Source organism: Lampris incognitus, chromosome 4 (assembly GCF_029633865.1).
Source record: "Lampris incognitus isolate fLamInc1 chromosome 4, fLamInc1.hap2, whole genome shotgun sequence".
NCBI classification, from domain to species: domain Eukaryota; kingdom Metazoa; phylum Chordata; class Actinopteri; order Lampriformes; family Lampridae; genus Lampris; species Lampris incognitus.
The window spans coordinates 25,792,500-25,810,425 of NC_079214.1; the positions used below are offsets into that span (position 1 = coordinate 25,792,500).

The 17,926-nt window shown below is 44.5% G+C and overlaps 1 protein-coding gene across 1 annotated transcript in view; it reads left to right on the forward strand.

Annotated features, from left to right (window-relative positions):
• Positions 1-4,936: 4,936 nt before the first annotated feature.
• Positions 4,937-17,926, forward strand: part of LOC130111624 (fibrillin-1-like) — a 63,687-nt gene continuing 50,697 nt past the window's right edge. Inside the window, exons 1-5 of the mRNA XM_056278864.1 lie at positions 4,937-5,069; positions 8,672-8,797; positions 15,372-15,497; positions 17,098-17,250; positions 17,369-17,590. Coding sequence (XP_056134839.1) covers positions 17,175-17,250; positions 17,369-17,590 — 298 coding nt within the window. The 5' untranslated portion in view covers positions 4,937-5,069; positions 8,672-8,797; positions 15,372-15,497; positions 17,098-17,174. The remainder of the gene's footprint in view (positions 5,070-8,671; positions 8,798-15,371; positions 15,498-17,097; positions 17,251-17,368; positions 17,591-17,926) is intronic.

Here is a 17,926-nt window from a genome sequence, read left to right on the forward strand (position 1 = left end):
GAAAAGGGGCTATTTTAGTGTTTGGACTTGGGTTTGGGGTTAAGGTTAGAATGAGGATTAGGTTAAAGTTAGGGTAGGCGTTAAGATTAGGCATATAGTTATGATGGTTAAGGTTAGGGTTAACAGCTAGGGAATGAATGTAGTCAATGAGGAGTCCCCACAAGTATAGGGTGACATGGTCTGTGTGTGTGTGTGTATACCATGTTTTTCTATCCTAATGGGGACCAAATGTCCCCATTAGGATAGAAAAACCAGAAGCCACCCACCTTGTGGGGCCATTTTATGGGGCCCCACAAGTAAAAGGGTCTGTTTTAGGGTTAGGACTTGGTTTTAGGGTTAAGGTTAGAATTAGGGTTAGGTTAAGGTTAGGGTAAGGGTTAGGGTTAGGCATGTAGTTTGCATGGTTAAGGTTCGGGTTAAGGGCTAGGAAATGACTGTAGTCAATGAGGGGGCCCCACAAGTATAGATTTGCGAGTGTGTGTGTGTGTGTGTGTGTGTGTGTGTGTGTGTGTGTGTGTGTGTGTGTGTGTGTGTGTGTGTGTGTGTGTGTGTGGGTGCATAGGCTGACATCTTTATGGGTATGAGTGTGCATATGTTCGTGTTCAAATAGCTCTGTGAAAAGTCCATAAGGACAGATCCATTTTCACTCACCTTAATACTGTATATGAGCTAAAAGTTCAACTTGAGGCCTAATGTTACCTCAAATGTGCTATCATACATACCTGCATGATAGCACACCACCACATGCTTTGTAAATGTGAACTAATGAAAGTCATTAAATATGTAAACCCTGATCCGCTAAAGAGTGGTTAAAGAGCTGTTACCAGTGTAAACACCAAAATACATCAGTGTATTTTGATTGCATTAGTTGTTTCTCCTCAGTGGTAGAAAAAGTAGGCTGATGGATACGGTGGCATTTTGGGTTGTTACTTTTGCTCGAAAATTCCTTGGCTAATGTCCTTCCCTTCCCAAAGGGAATGTCAGTGGGCTCTCTCTCTCTCACACACACACACACAGGCTTGCATGCACACAGACACTTGTATGCACACACTCATGCATACATATATACACCCACACGTACATGGTTTTTTAACGCAATTCCCAGTTCGGTACCCCCACCCCATTAGGGTGTGTGATCTTATCATGTTAGCAGTGCTAGGAGCTTTTCCAAAACACATGACCTGAAAAGGGGGTGACCAGCTTGATTCACGACCCAGAGGTTTTCTTGGGTGTCGTCATGGAATGCTGCCGTCGCTATAAGTGCTTGAGGTGTCAGGGTGGCCTAGTCTCTAGAGAGACCATCCTGCAGCAGGAAACACTTGGATTCAAACTCTGTGATGGCAATCGTCCACCGTTTGGCAGGTACCCAATCCATACCAGCGACAACGTATTCTCTGTTGCGTACAAATGTGATTTAGGCTGGAATGTGAGACTAGCAAAAAGCCGGCCACAGTCCGTAATCATACAGAGGGCACGTCACTCCAGCTGCAGACATGGGTTTTTCTATGCAACAATGAAATCCAACCTTAGTATGACGCCATTGAGATGTCTGGAGACAGCTGGTGAAAGGCTGGTCTGAGACATGGCAGCATTTGAATTATTCACTCAATTAGTCAGGAGTCAGGGCGGGATCGAGAAGTCAGTCAGCTGAGGGGCTCTCTTGTCTTAATGCCTCAATGCCTCACCTTTATCAGTCTCTCTGTTCCTGCCCTCTGCAAATGTCAGTAGATAGATAACCAATTCCTGCAGCTTGGTTCTGTGTGTGTGTGTGTGTGTGTGCGTGCATGCGTGCGTGCGTGCGTGCGTGCGTGCGTGCGTGCACATTACTTCTGTCGACAACACTGTTGTTGAAGGTCCCACCCAGACACAAGACCCTAAAAAGCTTGCACACTTATTCTTGAGAAGTATGCACACCAACACATGTGTATTTGTGTACGTACACACATAGTGCAAAATCCCTCTCACATTCAAATAAAAGGATGCTGCAACATAATACATGCCCCTTAGGGCAATCTGAGATGAGGGGGAGCGAGAGGAAGGGTGGATTTGGAAAAGGTGGACAGATTTTTTTTTTTTTGTGTAAACAAATGATTTGGAGTCAATCCAGGAAACTCTTTTGACCTACTTCCTGACGGGGTTTCCCCTCTTGTTCACACCAAGACTGTTGTTGTGTGTAAACTCACGGGTGTTTGAGGAAGCCAACATTTCCATTGTGTCAAAAAGCGAATGGGACTCCGCTGATGTTAAGTCACTTCCTAATAAGTGATAAAAAAGGCTTGCCTACCTTTCCAACACACAGTTATATATCGATGTTTACTGACACGTCTAAGGCACAAAGGGTTTTCGAAAAGCTGCACAAACTAAATGAAAACAACATTTTTCATGTCTTTTTGTCTGTTGTTGCGAGCTCATCCCTTTGCTGGCTAGCGGATGAGGAACTGGGAGATAGGTTGAGACCCTGTGTGTGTGTGTGTGTGTGTGTGTGTGTGTGCGCGCGCGCGCATGTGCATGTGCGTGCGTGTGTGTGCATGTGTGTGTGTATGTGCGTGCGTGCGTGCGTGTGTGTGTGTGTGGTGTGTGTGTGTTGTACGATTGTTCCCAGATGTACAGGACATGGGGTGGATCCCCCAGCCTGTATGCAGTTCACAGAATAGGGAGAGAGGATGGAAGAGAGACAGAGAGAGACAGAGAGAGAGAGAGAGAGAGCTATGACTATTGGAATGACACCACTTTCACCACACAGCTGTCAACCTCTCCCTGTTTACCTCAGTTGACTGTTTAAGTGATGTGCCTCTATTCGGTGGGTTTCATGCCCAGATCTGTGCCTTTGTAGTCACCCCTGCCTCTAGTAAAGGCTGTAATAAGTAGGTATTATGTCAGAAGGATTATACATGGCAGTCAGACATTAATAACATATAGAACTTAATCTGATGAAAAGAGAAGCCTTTACTTCTGTATTTAAACAATCTACTGTACTTAATTTATATGGTCGCCATGTAAAAACTTTCATGGTCCCTTTAATTGTCTTTGCCGTAGATCATGCAGTCTTTGGTGTATTCCTTTGTTGCTCTGCATAAGAGATACTGGCTGGGAAGTGGATACAGGAGATATTCAGAGTGGTTGAAGTAGAGAGAAGTGCTGTGCACTCCAAGGGCTGCTCGGATGTCGTCTGCTGTACCTCAGTGTTCGTCATCATGCCCGAGGGGACACGGGTAGAGTCTGGTTCCTCCTCACGGCCACTAAAGCTTTCAGTCTCACTACATATGATTCAGAGAGGAGGAGAGACAGAAAAGAAGTGAGAAAGAGAGAGTGGATGACCCAGTTCTGCTGTGCACGTTGCTGGTGCCAGAGACAGAGAGACCTGTGGAGGCTGAGGTGCACGTGACGGTCCTGGGCCGGGCCCCGGTCCACACGGGAAACGCACAATGTCTCGTTTGTTTTAAATGACCGTAATGTTGGAACAGGACTCCCTCTTTCCTCTCCGCTGTCTGTTGTCTGCTGTGAAATGTGGAAATGATTTTTGCCTTCGGATCAAATCCAGATATTCTATTGGGAGGGATGATTCTCTCTCAGCCTCCCTCCCCGAGTCCTTCTCCATTTTGCCATCTTTCTGTCCTTTCTCCCGATAAGGAGCGGTAATTAAATTTAATCTGCAAGAGTGCTACATAGGGAGGATGGATTTAGTGCGGAGTAAAGACATAAATGTATTGGGAAAGTGAGATCAAGGACATGAACAAGGTAGAGAAACATAAGGAGATTGTTAGTGAGGGACTTTCTTTGCAGTCATTTAGTTGTAATTCTCAGTGCTGTTGCAGTCGGTGTGGAAATCACCCACTGTGCTCCATAGACACACCCTGTCAGTCAGCCTCATCTGGCCTTTGGAATGATGACCTATTATCCAGATATCGAATCACTGGGAAGCATTTCTAAAGCAGATGGTGACAGGGATGCCACTACATCCTGAAAACACAATACAGATTATCAAAATGTGGAGGGACGACTAGGATATGCACACCAGACTGATATTTCAGATGTTTTAGTCTTGTGTGGGTGTTCTTGCTCGGTCTTCTGAGTGTCTATTACTCGCTCTGTCTCTGCAGCCGCCCACACTACTTAAAAGCTTTTCCAGACCTCTTCCATATCTCAGCTTCTCTCTCTCTCTCTCTCTCTCTCTGTCTCTCTGTCTCTTGCTCTCTCTCTCTCTCTCTCTCTCTCTCTCTCTCTCTCTCTCTCTCTCTCTCTCTCTCTCTCTCTCTCTCTCTCTCTCTCTCTCTCTCTCTCTCTCTCTCCTCTCTCTCTCTCTCTCTCTCTCTCTCTCCTCTCATATATACATATACACAGTCCACCTGAGAGCTAGCTAAAAAGGTATTAAAATGCCAGGGACAGTCTGACAGACAATGTATTCTTTGCGTGTTTTGTGGAGAATGTTGTTGTCCAGCATGCAGTGTTTTATTGCATTTGAATCAGTAGTAGCAAGCCAAATTAGTGTTATGTTATTTTGTGTTTATGTATCCAGGAAAACTTGTTTTCCTTCGTTTGTTCAGGTTACAGGAAGTAGGTTTTTAAGCACCCTTGTTTTTGACCTCCGTTATCACAGGTTTGGTTGTGTATAGTTGGCAACTAAAAAAACCCGGACATTTGTTTCACACAGGAGAGTATGTGAAAAAAAAATTTTTTTTTTTTTGGTTTGGACTTTTATTTGAGCATTTATTGAAATATTTCTATAAGAAACGAAGAATAAAGGCGCATCCTGAATGTGATGTTAACTGTGATAACTGTGACTTTGTTTGATTATTTTTTGTTTTGTTATATTTTGTTTAGTGTCATTGTGGCCCTGTACTAACACCCCACTCATGTATTGCCTCATAGACTACCGGACCGGGCCATGCTTTGCCTCAGTGAGTAACCAGATGTGTCAAGGGACAGTTGACAGGCATTGTGTGCACAAAGACTCTGTGCTGTGCCACGGTGGGCCGGGCGTGGGGACACCCCTGTGAGATGTGTCCAGCCCCAGCCTCACCCCTGCCGGCGAGGTTTCATACCAAACCACCGCACTGGGGCATGCCAAGGTAAAGTCTGCCTTCACTTTCTCACTGTCTGTGTTTCTGTTTGCTGTCTCTGTCTTCCTCCTCTCTCTGTCGTTCGGCTCCCCAAACCTCTCCATTCCTGTTTCTGTATTTAAAGAAGACCCCCGCCCTTCCACCCCACCTGCCATTTTAACCCCTTCCCTCCTAACCACACTCTCTTTGTCCAGTTTTTATCCCACTCCCTCTCTCCTCCCCATTCCTCCGCCCACCATTCCGTTACCAAAGGATTAATTCTAATTGGTTAAATTGGGGTGGCTGGCAGTGCCCCCTAGGTGTGTATGGAATGCCCACAGACACCCACTGCGGTGGGACTGTCAGAGTCAGTATCACGGGTCAGTGGTAAGTGCCACGTGTGGAAGCTCATTTCTGGTAAGACAGCCCTCTCCCTGCCTGCTCCAGACCCAACAACATTAGGACCTCTGCAGGGAGGCGGTCTAGGCCAGGACCCTAGAGGAACATACAGTACTGGGACATTACATCAGGTCACAGGATCTGAAACCTTTTCCGCCCAGGACCTAGATTGAGCAAATCTGATCTTTCTCTGGGACTGAGGGTCAAGGACACATACATAGGAGCCTACGAGATTTGTTCATATTGGGGCCCACGTGAAGTTCAATTCAGTTCAATTTATTGTCATTGAAAACAATGTGCAGGCACGTGTTAAAAATGAAATAAAGGCTGCGGCTTCACCAAACAGTGCAAGACAGACATAGACAAACACAGAATAAGATATACACAGACGAAGACCAAAAGCTAAAAATAAGTTAAAAAGAGCACGAGTACAAAATATTTAAAAATGTCCACAGACATTCAGTGGGTAGCCAAGTTCAGGTGGGCAACAGCTTGGGGAAAAAAAGCTGTTTTTGAGCCTGGTAGTGCGGGCTCTGAGGCTCCTGTAGCGCCTCCCAGAGCGCAGGGGGAAGAACAGTCCATGGTTGGGGTGAGTGGGATCTCTGCTGATGCTGAGACCCCTTCGAAGGCAGCGTTTGTGATGAATGTCTTTATGGCTAAGAGCTGGGTACCGGTGATATGCTGGACCACCTTGACGACCCACTGCAGAGCTTTCTGGTCTACTGATGTGCAGTTGCCATACCACACTGAGATGCAGCTGGTCAGGATGCTCTCTATGTGCATTGGTAGAAGTTGGTGAGAATTTTGGGGACAGACAGGGACTCCTCAGCCTTCTTAGGAAATGCAGGTGTTGTTTGGGCCTTTTTTCCACAAGGGCCTAGGTGTTTGTTGTCCAGGAAAGTTCCTCGCTGATTTGGACTCCAAGGAATTTAAAACTGGAGGACTCACTCCACTTTCACCCCATTGATGTGTATGGGGGGAGTGGCTGCAGCTTCTAGACTTCCTGAAGTCCACAATCTGCTTCTTCATCCATTGAGAACAAGATTATTGGTACTGCACCATGATGTGAGGTGCTGAATCTTGTCCCTGTAGGGCCGTCTCGTCATTGTTGGTGATACGGCCAATGACTGTGGTGTCATCCGCAAACTTAACTATTACGTTGAAGGGTGAGTTGGCAGGCAGTCGTGAGTAAAGAGAGAGAAAAGGAGGGGGCTAAGAACACAGCCTTGAGGGGCACCTGTGCTGAGAGTCAGGGTGGAGGAGGTGTGGTCACCTCACCTAACAGACTGAGGTCTGTTGGTCAGGAAGTCCAGGGTCCAGTTACAGAGGGAGGGGTTGAGGCCAAGGAAGAGCAGTTTTGAGGAGTTTTATGAAGTTACAGGCCCTCCATTGGAAATGGTTGTTAGACAAGTGGATGGATGTTGAGCTGGATGGATAACTGATGGATAGATGGATTGGCTGGATAGATGGATGGATTACAGATGGATGAATGGTTGGATGGATCAACAGATGGACAAATGGTTAGATGAGCAGAGGGATGGATGAAAAGAGGAATGTTGGATGTAATGAATGGATTAAAATGGACTGATGATAAATTAATGGTTGGATGGATGCATAAATATATTAAGAGATGGATAAGGGGTTAAAATATATAGTGGATGAATGATTGGAGGATCGATTGCCATGATAGACGGGGTGTTGCATGGTAAGTAAAGCTAATCAGCTAGGGTGGAACTAAGTCATCAAGTCTGTTTGACTTAAAGGGAAAGTTCACTCCAACATAAAAATTCTGTCATTATCTACTCATCCTCATGTCAGTAGAAACCCACATTACTTTACTGTTTCCATATAACGCTGAAGGAGCTGGCCAGCAAATGTTGGAGCAGCTCTTCTCCCAAAATCTGCAGTGGATGGATTCACAAAAAGGGCAAAAATGGACAAAAAAAAGAAAGCTATCCAAATGGCTTTTGTAGCACAATCTCGGTCTTCTGTAGACAAATGACAGCTCTGTGAATGGAAAAGACTGAAATTTAAACCGTTATTATTGCAGAATCTCCCCTTCCTTCCTTGCTTTGAAAACAAAATTCACGCGGGCATGTTCACATTCAGAGACTTTCAAACAAAGATGATCTAACAAAGGAGGAAGGGAAGATTTGCAGTAAACAATGGTTTGAATTTCACTCTTTTCCCCTCACAGATATATCGTAAGCCTTTGATTGCACTGCTTTGGCGTACTTTTATGGTCATTTTTTTGCCGACTGTGGAACTCTAGAACTGGCCACCATTCACTGCGATCATTTGCGATCATTTGTAAGAGAGCTTCTCTGGCATGTTGTTAGACAACTCCTTCAGAGTTGTATGGACACAGACCACTCATCATGGTTTCTGCTGGCATGAGAGTGAGTAGACACTTACATAATTTTCATTTAAGTGGTGAACTATCACTTTAACAGCGTCTCCCTTTTGCTAGTGTCATCATAATGCCATCGTCATGCTTCATAACCTCATGTTCCACTGCAGACTTGTCTCCTCTTCTTTGTGTCCATCTCTAACTATTCTCCCTCCCACCTCTCTCTTCCTCTTCCCGGGTTGTGTGAGCACTCAGTAGACTGCTTGGCTTCCCCTCCACTGCCTCCAGCAGGAGACATTCCTGCTCTCTCTCTCTCTCTCTCTCTCTCTCTCTCTCTCTCTCTCTCTCTCTCTCTCTCTCTCTCTCTCTCTCTCTCTCTCTCTCTCTCTCTCTCTCTCTCTCTCTGTCTCTCTCTCCTCCCAATTTCTCTCTCTCTCTCTCCCCTCCCAATCTCTGTTTTTTTCCCTCATGAGTTGGTTGCAGCGCACTTGGTACCAGACTTTCTAACAAACCCAGTTTCAGTCTACGGGTTATCTGGTCATATGTGGATCAGTTTGTGTTAATGTAATGTATAACTGTCAGCGCTGATCCTTTTTGTTTTCTTAGAGAATCCATATGCTTGTGGGCCTGCTTATGTTTGGATTGCATTAGCCAGTTTTGAAGCCATCTCACCTGAATAACAGGCTTTTTTTTTCATGGCTTTTGAATCTCCTTGACCTGGGTATTTTTGTAAATTTATACACATTTGTTACCTGTAGCCATTCTGTTTCCTGTTTTTATTTTGTTGTTTGTCTTCTTTGTTATTTTGCAGTGGAACATCAATTTTTCCCCTCACCTAGTTCATAAAAAGAATTGACTTGCATTACTTGACTTATGTGTACAGATGTGGACGAGTGCCAGGCCATCCCTGGTCTCTGTCAAGGAGGAAACTGCATCAACACTGTTGGTTCCTTTGAGTGTAAATGCCCTGCAGGACACAAATTCAACGAGGTCTCCCAGAAATGTGAAGGTAACAATCACAAGACTGTTAAAAGATGGATATTTAGGGCCCTATTTATGTGAATTAAAGTGCATGGCACAAAACAGAGTCAAATTCATAATCCACAGTGCACATGAGGCATGGTGCGGGCACTTTTGTTATTTTTTTGGCAGAGGCGCACAGCACACTTGCCACGCCTTTAGGAATGGGGAGGAGTATATTTTCATGAATATATTATATATTATATGGTGTGGCCAAGGCTAGTGTTGAATGAACCAATCCTTTCCTTTGAAAGAAGGGCACGCTGTGCTGTGAGTGCACTGTCAACTTAGTGATGGAAGCATGAGAATGCCATCTGGAGCGTTGCACACAGAAAAAATTTCACCAAAGAAGAACCTGATGTCTTCTGGGTAGTGTAGCAGTCTATTCCATTGCCTACCAGCATGGGGATCGCCAGTTCAGCTCCCCGTGTTACCTCCGGCTTGGTCGGGCATCCCTACAGACACAATTGGCTATGTCTGCGAGTGGGAAGCTGGATATGGGTATGTGTCCTGGTCACTGCCCTAGCACCTCCTCTGGTCGGTCAGACCACCTGTTCAGGGGGGAGGGAGAACTGGGGGGAATGGCGTGATCCTCCCATGCGCTACGTCCCCCTGGTGAAACTCCTCACTGTCTGGTGAAAAGAAGTGGCTGGTGACTCCACATGTATCGGAGGAAGCATGTGGTAGCCTGCAGCCCTCCCCGGCTCGGCAGAGGGGGTGGAGCAGCAACCAGGATGGCTCGGAAGAGTGGGGTAATTGGCCAAGTACAATTGGGGAGAAAAAGGGGGGAGAAATCCCCCCCCCCCAAAAAAGAAGAAACTGATGTCTTTGTGCAAGAGGTGCAGAATCAGAAATTTTGAACCAGATTTTACCAGTCAGAAACAACAGTGTACAATCTGCAAATATAAAAAAATACAGTGGCAGAGCTATCTCATCACATAGCCTAACAAACAATCAGACATTTTTAATTTCAGTGTGATAGCTCCTCGTTAGTATAGTGGCTAGTGTCCCTGCCTGTCATGCAGGGGACCGGGGTTCAACTCCCCAACGGGGGAGGCTGTGTCAGTCAATATGCATTTCACTGCTCACTGTACTTATACACAAAGCAAGTGGCAAATAAACATTTCAGTCTTTCTACTGAACCTTTGAAGATACCACATTCTTGAATAACATGCTGAATCGCAGTATAGTCTATGTTATTTCCTTCAATGGAGACAGAGCCAAGAGCATCAAAGGTCAGAGCCATCCATTTTCTCTTTCTCTCTCTCTCAAAAAAAAAGAAAAGATGTGTAACACATTTAACAGGTTCCAAAATGCAAGCCATTGATTGTGAAAATATGGGAACCATTTATAAATTGAATGTCCAATTAGATTCCACAGCAGGAAAGTTAACTTTAGGTTACAGCATAATAGGTTTGACATGACACATGATGTTTTGCATATGATTTGCATTATGTTTAAAAATGTGTTACAGTATATATTTGTAATTTGTCCATCTCAGTGATGCTGATCTGAGTATATATATAATCCAGTTAGTCAAGTAAATTCTCTATGAGACAGTACAAGCCTGTTTCATGCTATAAGCAATCATCAGCTGTCCTTGCTTATACAGCTGATGATTGCTTATGGCATGAAACAGGCTTGTACTGTCTCATAGAGAATTTATTTGACTCACTGGATTATTTTGCTCCTTATTTGTTGAGCACTTTCCCTACCGTTGAGTGCTTCTTTTAACAAAGCTATATATATATAGTATATATATTATATACGTATATAGTGTTTTTTTCTGAAACCGTCAATGGTGTTATAAGTGCTCAAGTAATGAGGGGCAGAATATCAACATGGATACAGGAAAAAAGTTTTAATGCATTGCATTTTAATGCATTAAAACTTTTTTCCTTTATCTGTGTTGATATATCCGTCCATTCCATTATCCGAACTGCTTATCCTGCTCTCAGGGTCGCGGGGATGCTGGAGCCTATCCCAGCAGTCATTGGGCGGCAAGCAGGGAGACACCCTGGACAGGGCCGACACAGGGCCGACACACGCGCGTGCACACACACACACACACATTCATACCTAGGGACAATTTAGTATGGCCAGTTCACCTGACCTACATGTCTTTGGACTGTGGGAGGAAACTGGAGCCCCGGAGGAAACCCACGCAGACACGGGGAGAACATGCAAACTCCACAGAGAGGATGAACTGGGACGACCCCAAGGCGCTACCCCAGGGCGCGAACCCAGGACGTACTTGCTGTGAGGCCCCTGCGCTAACCACTGCGTCACTGTGCCGCAGTGTGTGTCTCCATATCTATATCTATATATCTATATCTATCGATCTATAGCTATATATATATGTATATCTATATATCTATATCTATCGATCTATATCTATATATCTATATATATAGATATATTTCTCTCTCTCTATATATGTATCTATATAGATATATCAATATTGATATTCCGCTCCTCATTAGTTGAGCACTTATAACACTATTGATGGTTTCGAAAAAAAACCCGCTATATATATATATATATATATGTGTGTGTGTGTGTGTGTGTGTGTGTGTGTGTGTGTGTGTATATATGTATATGTATACACACACACACACACACACACACACACATTCATTCATTCATTCATTCATTCATTCATTCATTCATTCATTCATCATCGGCCGCTTCTCCGGGTCGGGTCGCGGTGGCAGCAAGCTAAGTAGGGCACTCCAGACGTCCCTCTCCCCAGCAATGCCCTCCAGCTCCTCCTGGGGGATTGTAAGGCGTTCCCAGGCCAGATTGGACATGTAGTCTCTCCAGCGAGTTCTGGGTCTACCCCGGGGTCTCCTCCCAGTTGGCCGTGCCCAGTAAACCTCCAAAGGAAGGCGCTCAGGAGGCATCCTAATCAGATGCCCGAACCACCTCAACTGGCTCCTTTTGACATGAAGGAGCAGCGGCTCTACTCCAAGCTCCCTTCGGATGTCCGAGCTCCTCACCCTATCGCTAAGGCTGAGCCCAGACACCCTACGGAGGAAACTCATTCCAGCCGCTTGTATCCGCGATCTCACCCTTTTAGTCACTATCCAAAGCTCATGACCATAAGTGAGGGCTGGAACAAAAATTGACTGATAAATTGAGAGCTTTGCCTTCCAGCTCAGCTCCCTCTTCACCACAATGGTCTGGTACAATGTCCACATTACTGCTGATGCTGCACCGTCCACCTGTCAGTCTCCCGCTCCATCCTACCCTCTCTCATGAACAAGACCCCGTGATACTTGAACTCCTTCAATTTCCTACAGGTTTTATATATATATATACAGTGCATCCGGAAAGTATTCACACCCCTTCACTTTCCCCACATTTTGTTATGTTACAGCCTTATTCCAAAATGGATTAAATTCCTTTTTTTCCTCATCAATCTACACACAATGCCCCATAATGACAAAGTGAAAAAGGTTTTGTAGAAATTTTTGCAAATTTATTAAAAATAAAAAACTGAAATATTGCATGTACATAAGTATTCACACCCTTTGCTATGACATTCAAAATTGAGCTCAGGTTCATCTTGTTTCCACTGATCATCCTTGAGATGTTTCTACATCTTGATTGGAGTCCACCTGTAGTAAATTCAATGGATTGGACATGATTTGGAAAGGCGCACTCCTGTCTATATACGGTCCCACTGTTGACAGTGCATGTCAGAGCAGAAACCAAACCATGAAGTCAAAGGAATTGTCTGTGGACCTCCGAGACAGGATTGTATCGAGGCACAGATCTGGGGAAGGGTACAAAAAATTTTCTACAGCTTTGAAGGTCCCGAAGAGCACAGTGGTCTCCATCATTCATAAATGGAAGAAGTTTGGATCCACTAGGACTCTTCCTAGAGCTTGCCGCCCAGCCAAACTGAGCAATCGGGGGGGAGAAGGGCCTTGGTCAGGGAGGTGACCAAGAACCCGATGGTCACTCTGACAGAGCTCCAGCGTTCCTCTGTGGAGATGGGAGAACCTTCCAGAAGGACAACCATCTCTGCAGCACTCCACCAATCAGGCCTTTATGGTAGAGTGGCCAGACGGAAGTCTCTGCTCAGTAAAAGGCACACGACAGCCCACTTGGAGTTTGCCAGAAAGCACCTAAAGGACTCTCAGACCATGAGAAACAAGATTCTCTGGTCTTATGAAACCAAATTTTGAACTCTTTGGCCTGAATGCCAAACGTCACATCTGGAGGAAACCAGGCACCTCTCATTACCTTGCTAATACCATCCCTACAGTGAAGCATGGTGGTGGCAGCATCATGCTGTGGGGATGTTCTTCAGTGGCAGGAACTGGGAGACTAGTCAGGATCGAGGGAAAGATGAATAGAGCAAAGTACAGAGAGATCCTTGATGAAAACTTGCTCCAGAGCGCTCAGGACCTCAGACTGGGGTGAAGGTTTACCTTTCAACACGACAACGACCCTAAGCACACAGCAAAGACAACGAAGGAGTGGCTTCGGGACAAGTCTGTGAATGTCCTTGAGTGGCCCAGCCAGAGCCCAGACTTGAACCCCATTGAACATCTCTGGAAAGACCTGAAAATAGCTGTGCAGCGACGCTCCCCATCTAATCTTACAGAGCTCGAGAGGATCTGCAGAGAAGAATGGGAGAAATACCCCAAATATAGGTGTGCCAAGCTTGTAGCTTCATACACAAGAAGAGTTGAGGCTGTAATCGCTGCCAAGGGTGCCTCAACCAAGTACTGAGTTAAGGATGTGAATATTTATGTACATGCAATATTTCAGTTTTTTATTTTTAATAAATTTGCAAAAATTTCTACAAAACTTTTTTCACTTTGTCATTATGGGGTATTGTATGTAGATTGATGAGAAAAAAAGGAATTTAATCCATTTTGGAATAAGGCAGTAACATAACAAAATGTGGGGAAAGTGAAGGGGTGTGAATACTTTCCGGATGCACTGTATATATGGTATATATATATATATCAACACAGATACAGGAAAAAAATGTTGATATATATATAAACCTGTGCCTGCATGGACGTATGGAAGTCTGTTTGGGTGCACCTCCGCCAACTAAAGTGAAGAAAATGGCTAAAAAATCGGCTGCGTCCTTCGCTGTTGACCTGGATGAGTGGGCAGTTATGACACTAAATCTGAAGCACGCCACTAGATTGTCTTGGACACACCTCCTACTGGGCCCTCCTCCCACTTCAGAGCGCGGCGAGCCACCAGAATACCAGCAAGCGAAGCGCGTGGCAGAAACACGACTGCACTTCAAGAAAATACCCCTTCACTGTTGCAAATTCCACATTTCGCACTGTGCGCCTGTGTGAAAATTGGGCCCCTAGAGTTAAATCTTATTGTGAGATGTCCCATACCAGTGTAGATTGAAAGGGGTTTATTGGTCTGAAATTTCCTCATTAATGCTTTTTAAAGCACAATTAGAAGCCACATCCGATGGGTTGTGGTCACCACACCACCTTATGCGTTGGATCCTAAAGTAATTACTACCGTGTAGCAAAAGACCACACATATTCCGTTCCACTCCTTCCCTTAAAATAGGTTTAATTAAACCAAAGTAGTGCTCTGCTCCTTCTCAGTCATTGATTTTGTTGAGATTGTACATTACTAAGACCTGCCGTATTGAGCATGCTCTGCTTTATGTTGTCAGACATGCTTTTCAGTGCTTATGTGGTTGCATTAAAAACCCAATTAATTTCCTGGTGCATTTCTATTTCAATATATCAGCCAATAGACAACAAGCTGTTAGAAATTGCTTTTCTGGAATTGCCCAGATCACATGAAATAACCAGGTTTTCAATTTAGCCAACTGAAAGTGTCAGTTTTAAAATGTCTCTGGACTGTTTAATGCCAAACTTTTATAAAAACCTGTGCTCAGCCTCTACTCTTTTCTTTCAGAGGCCCACTTTAGAAGAGATATTAAAACTATAAAAATATTGGCTTATTAACCAAATGTGTATGATGAGTTCCAGACCAGGTTCAACTCTGCTGGTTTGGGATCCATTTTAACAGTCGGGTAGAGTTCTGAGGTAGTCATTTGCAGAGTAAAATATGTGTAATTTCATGCCCAGAAATAATTGCCGGAAAACTTCTGGACTGGGTAAAAGACATTTCAAAAGGGTCTAAGTTATATTTCTTAACAGACTTTGTGCATTTTGATGTTCACTTGGTGGTTAGCTATCATAAAAGCAGAACAACTACAAAGGTCCTGCATTAACACCTATTTCCATTGCCATTGCCAGCATGTGGTTCAGTTACTCAATTTGAGTTCGAGTTTCCAGTTTAACCAGTTTCATCTGGAGTGTTAGCAACGTTGGATTGTTAAGTGTGATGCACTGTATTGATAGGAAACCAGTTACAACAAAAACTTAACTCTGACAAAAAAGGAATAGTTAAATGATATGAAAGAACAGACAGACACCTAAGGAATTTGTTTCCTGTACCCCCTCCTCCCCTCTCCTCTCCTCTTCTCCTCTCCTCTCCTCTCCTCTCCTCACCTCACCTCTCCTCCCCTCTCCTCCTCTCACCTCTCCTCCCTGTAGATCTGGATGAGTGTGCTAACATCCCAGGGCTATGCAGTGGAGGTGAGTGCTCCAATACTGCTGGTAGCTACTTCTGCAAGTGTGCCCAGGGATATTACACGGCAGTGGATGGCTCTAGATGCATAGGTAAGCATTAAGCTTTGCATCATACCTCTGATATCACACTATCATATTTCATCATCATACGTGATCATCAGGCGGTTCACATGTATGAAAAGACATGCACTGCATTGGCGTTGATCAATTGTAAATTGTGTGGTTATACACATTTGTCAACCGAGTAGTTCAAAAGGAAAGATCCCATTTTTGCCTATTTTTCCAATTTGCTCCACATTGTGGTACTTCTCTTTCTACGTCTGGCACTGTGAACAGAAAATACTGAACACTATCCAACATTCCAGCTGGTAGAATTTAGGTCAATAGTTGCTCACTTGCCTCTTGATCCACAACAAAGAACTATAGTCTTATAAAGCTGAGAAGAGGAGTTGTTGAGAGGGGAGACTTGTAACGTCACACTGCGCAATGTGTATATATACCTGCATTCCTTTGTCTGTCCTGCTGCATGAATAGGATATTATAGGAGCTTGGGAAAAGCTCTCTATCAGCTTGATGTCTCAAACAGAGGCAAGCTGAGATGGGCTTTCCACGGCCAGGCAGACAGAAGCAGTGACCTCGTCGTCTGTCAGGCCCATTCTAATTCACTCAGGTGACTTGGCTAAGTCATGCAGTGGAGCAGTTGGAAGATTGGGAGCGGTCAAGTGTTTCTATGTGTGTTTGTGCATGTATGTGGTGTGTGTGTGTGTGTGTGTGTGTGTGTGTGTGTGTGTGTGTGTGTCCTTGTACATGTGCAAATGAACACTATCAAACCACCAATGTTCCACATTCTGGGAGGTTAGTGACTGTGTGGACAAAGAGAATGAACACACACACAGACACACAGACACACACACACACAGACACACACACACACACACACAGAAATGTCTTTAAATCACTGCAGGTTCAATTAAGTTTGACCCAGAATGGACCTGGGAGGAATTTGGGTCACAGTGGTCCAGTAGACGTAAAAACACTCACACACTTATACACACTTATACACACTTATACACACTTATACACACTTATACACACACACACACACACACACACACACACACACACACACACACACACACACACACACATAAATAGCCACACACAGCACCCCCCCAGGAGAGGATGTTTGTGAGGAAGGAATGTCAGAGTCTTCCGCTCCACAGAGACTGTTGGGCCAAACATCTTAGTCTGTTTCCCATGCTGCAACATGCTAGCAAGTATCCACACTGTCCCCTCCAGGGTCCAACTGTTATTCTTCCAACCAACCCCAAGCTTGCTTGATATCTTGTGAGGCTTAACTAAGCAAATGTTAGTGGAGCCTCTCACAATGTGAATATGTTGAAAAGACTTGGTGTGAAACAAAAGATGATATATTTATGTAAATGTGGAACCTGAGTGTTAGTCGTGCTGGCGTATAACACCAGAATTTAACAGATATGACAGGCTTTCATAACTAGAAAGTGATGGCCATCGGATATTGCTTTTATCCTCCAAGAGGTGGAAAGTGAAGTAAGGATTGCTCTCTGACTATAATTTTGCTCATTTTCTAAAACACACATAACATTTGCCATATGAGATGAATTACATTTAGTGTAGTTTATCTGACTACACACTGCATTGTGTTTACCAGATGCCCGTAGTGGATACTGCTATGCCAGCCTGGTGAACGGTCGCTGTGCAAACCAAAACTCCCAGCCACTGACCAAGATGCAGTGCTGCTGTGATAGCGGTCGCTGCTGGTCTTATGGGTCTACACCAGAGATGTGCCCTATTCATGGAACAGGTACACACATACTCACATCATGTTTAAAGTTACCTGGGTTCTAATCTATGCATCTCTACATCTGAACTCACAATTGTCCTCTCTACTCTACTCTCTCTCACACACGCACACACGTCAGAGGAGTACCAGAAGCTGTGCCTTCAGTTACCTAGTGGTGGTGGGGGGATTCTAATTCCTGGTCAGGTTCCAGGGGCGCCGCAGATTCCCGGGATCTATCCAAATCATGGCCTATTACCTGGTCAAACTCCTGGTCAAATTCCTGGACAAATTCCTCTACCCCTTCCAGGCCAGCTACCAGGCATTGGTCCAGGCTTTCCACCTGTAGCTCCTCCGCCCCCAGGTATGTTGCTTCCTGCTTTTCTGTGTTTGGTACAGTACACATATAGATAGACTACGGGTAACAAGCCACAGCTGCAAAGTTATTTTAATATATATTGATGAGACACTGCACATGACATGGGGATAGAAATCCCCATTATTTGTACATACTGTAACTTGTAAAAGCTCAAATGTTGTTGAAATTCTGTAGAATCAAGTGTTGGTCAATGTAATTCTGTTGGTATGATTAGCATTAGTCCAATCTAAACTTAAATACATGTAGTGGTCTAGTGCCCAGCACATAATGAGCTACAACTCAAGTTATCTTTGGATTTCATAGAATACAACAAATACAAAA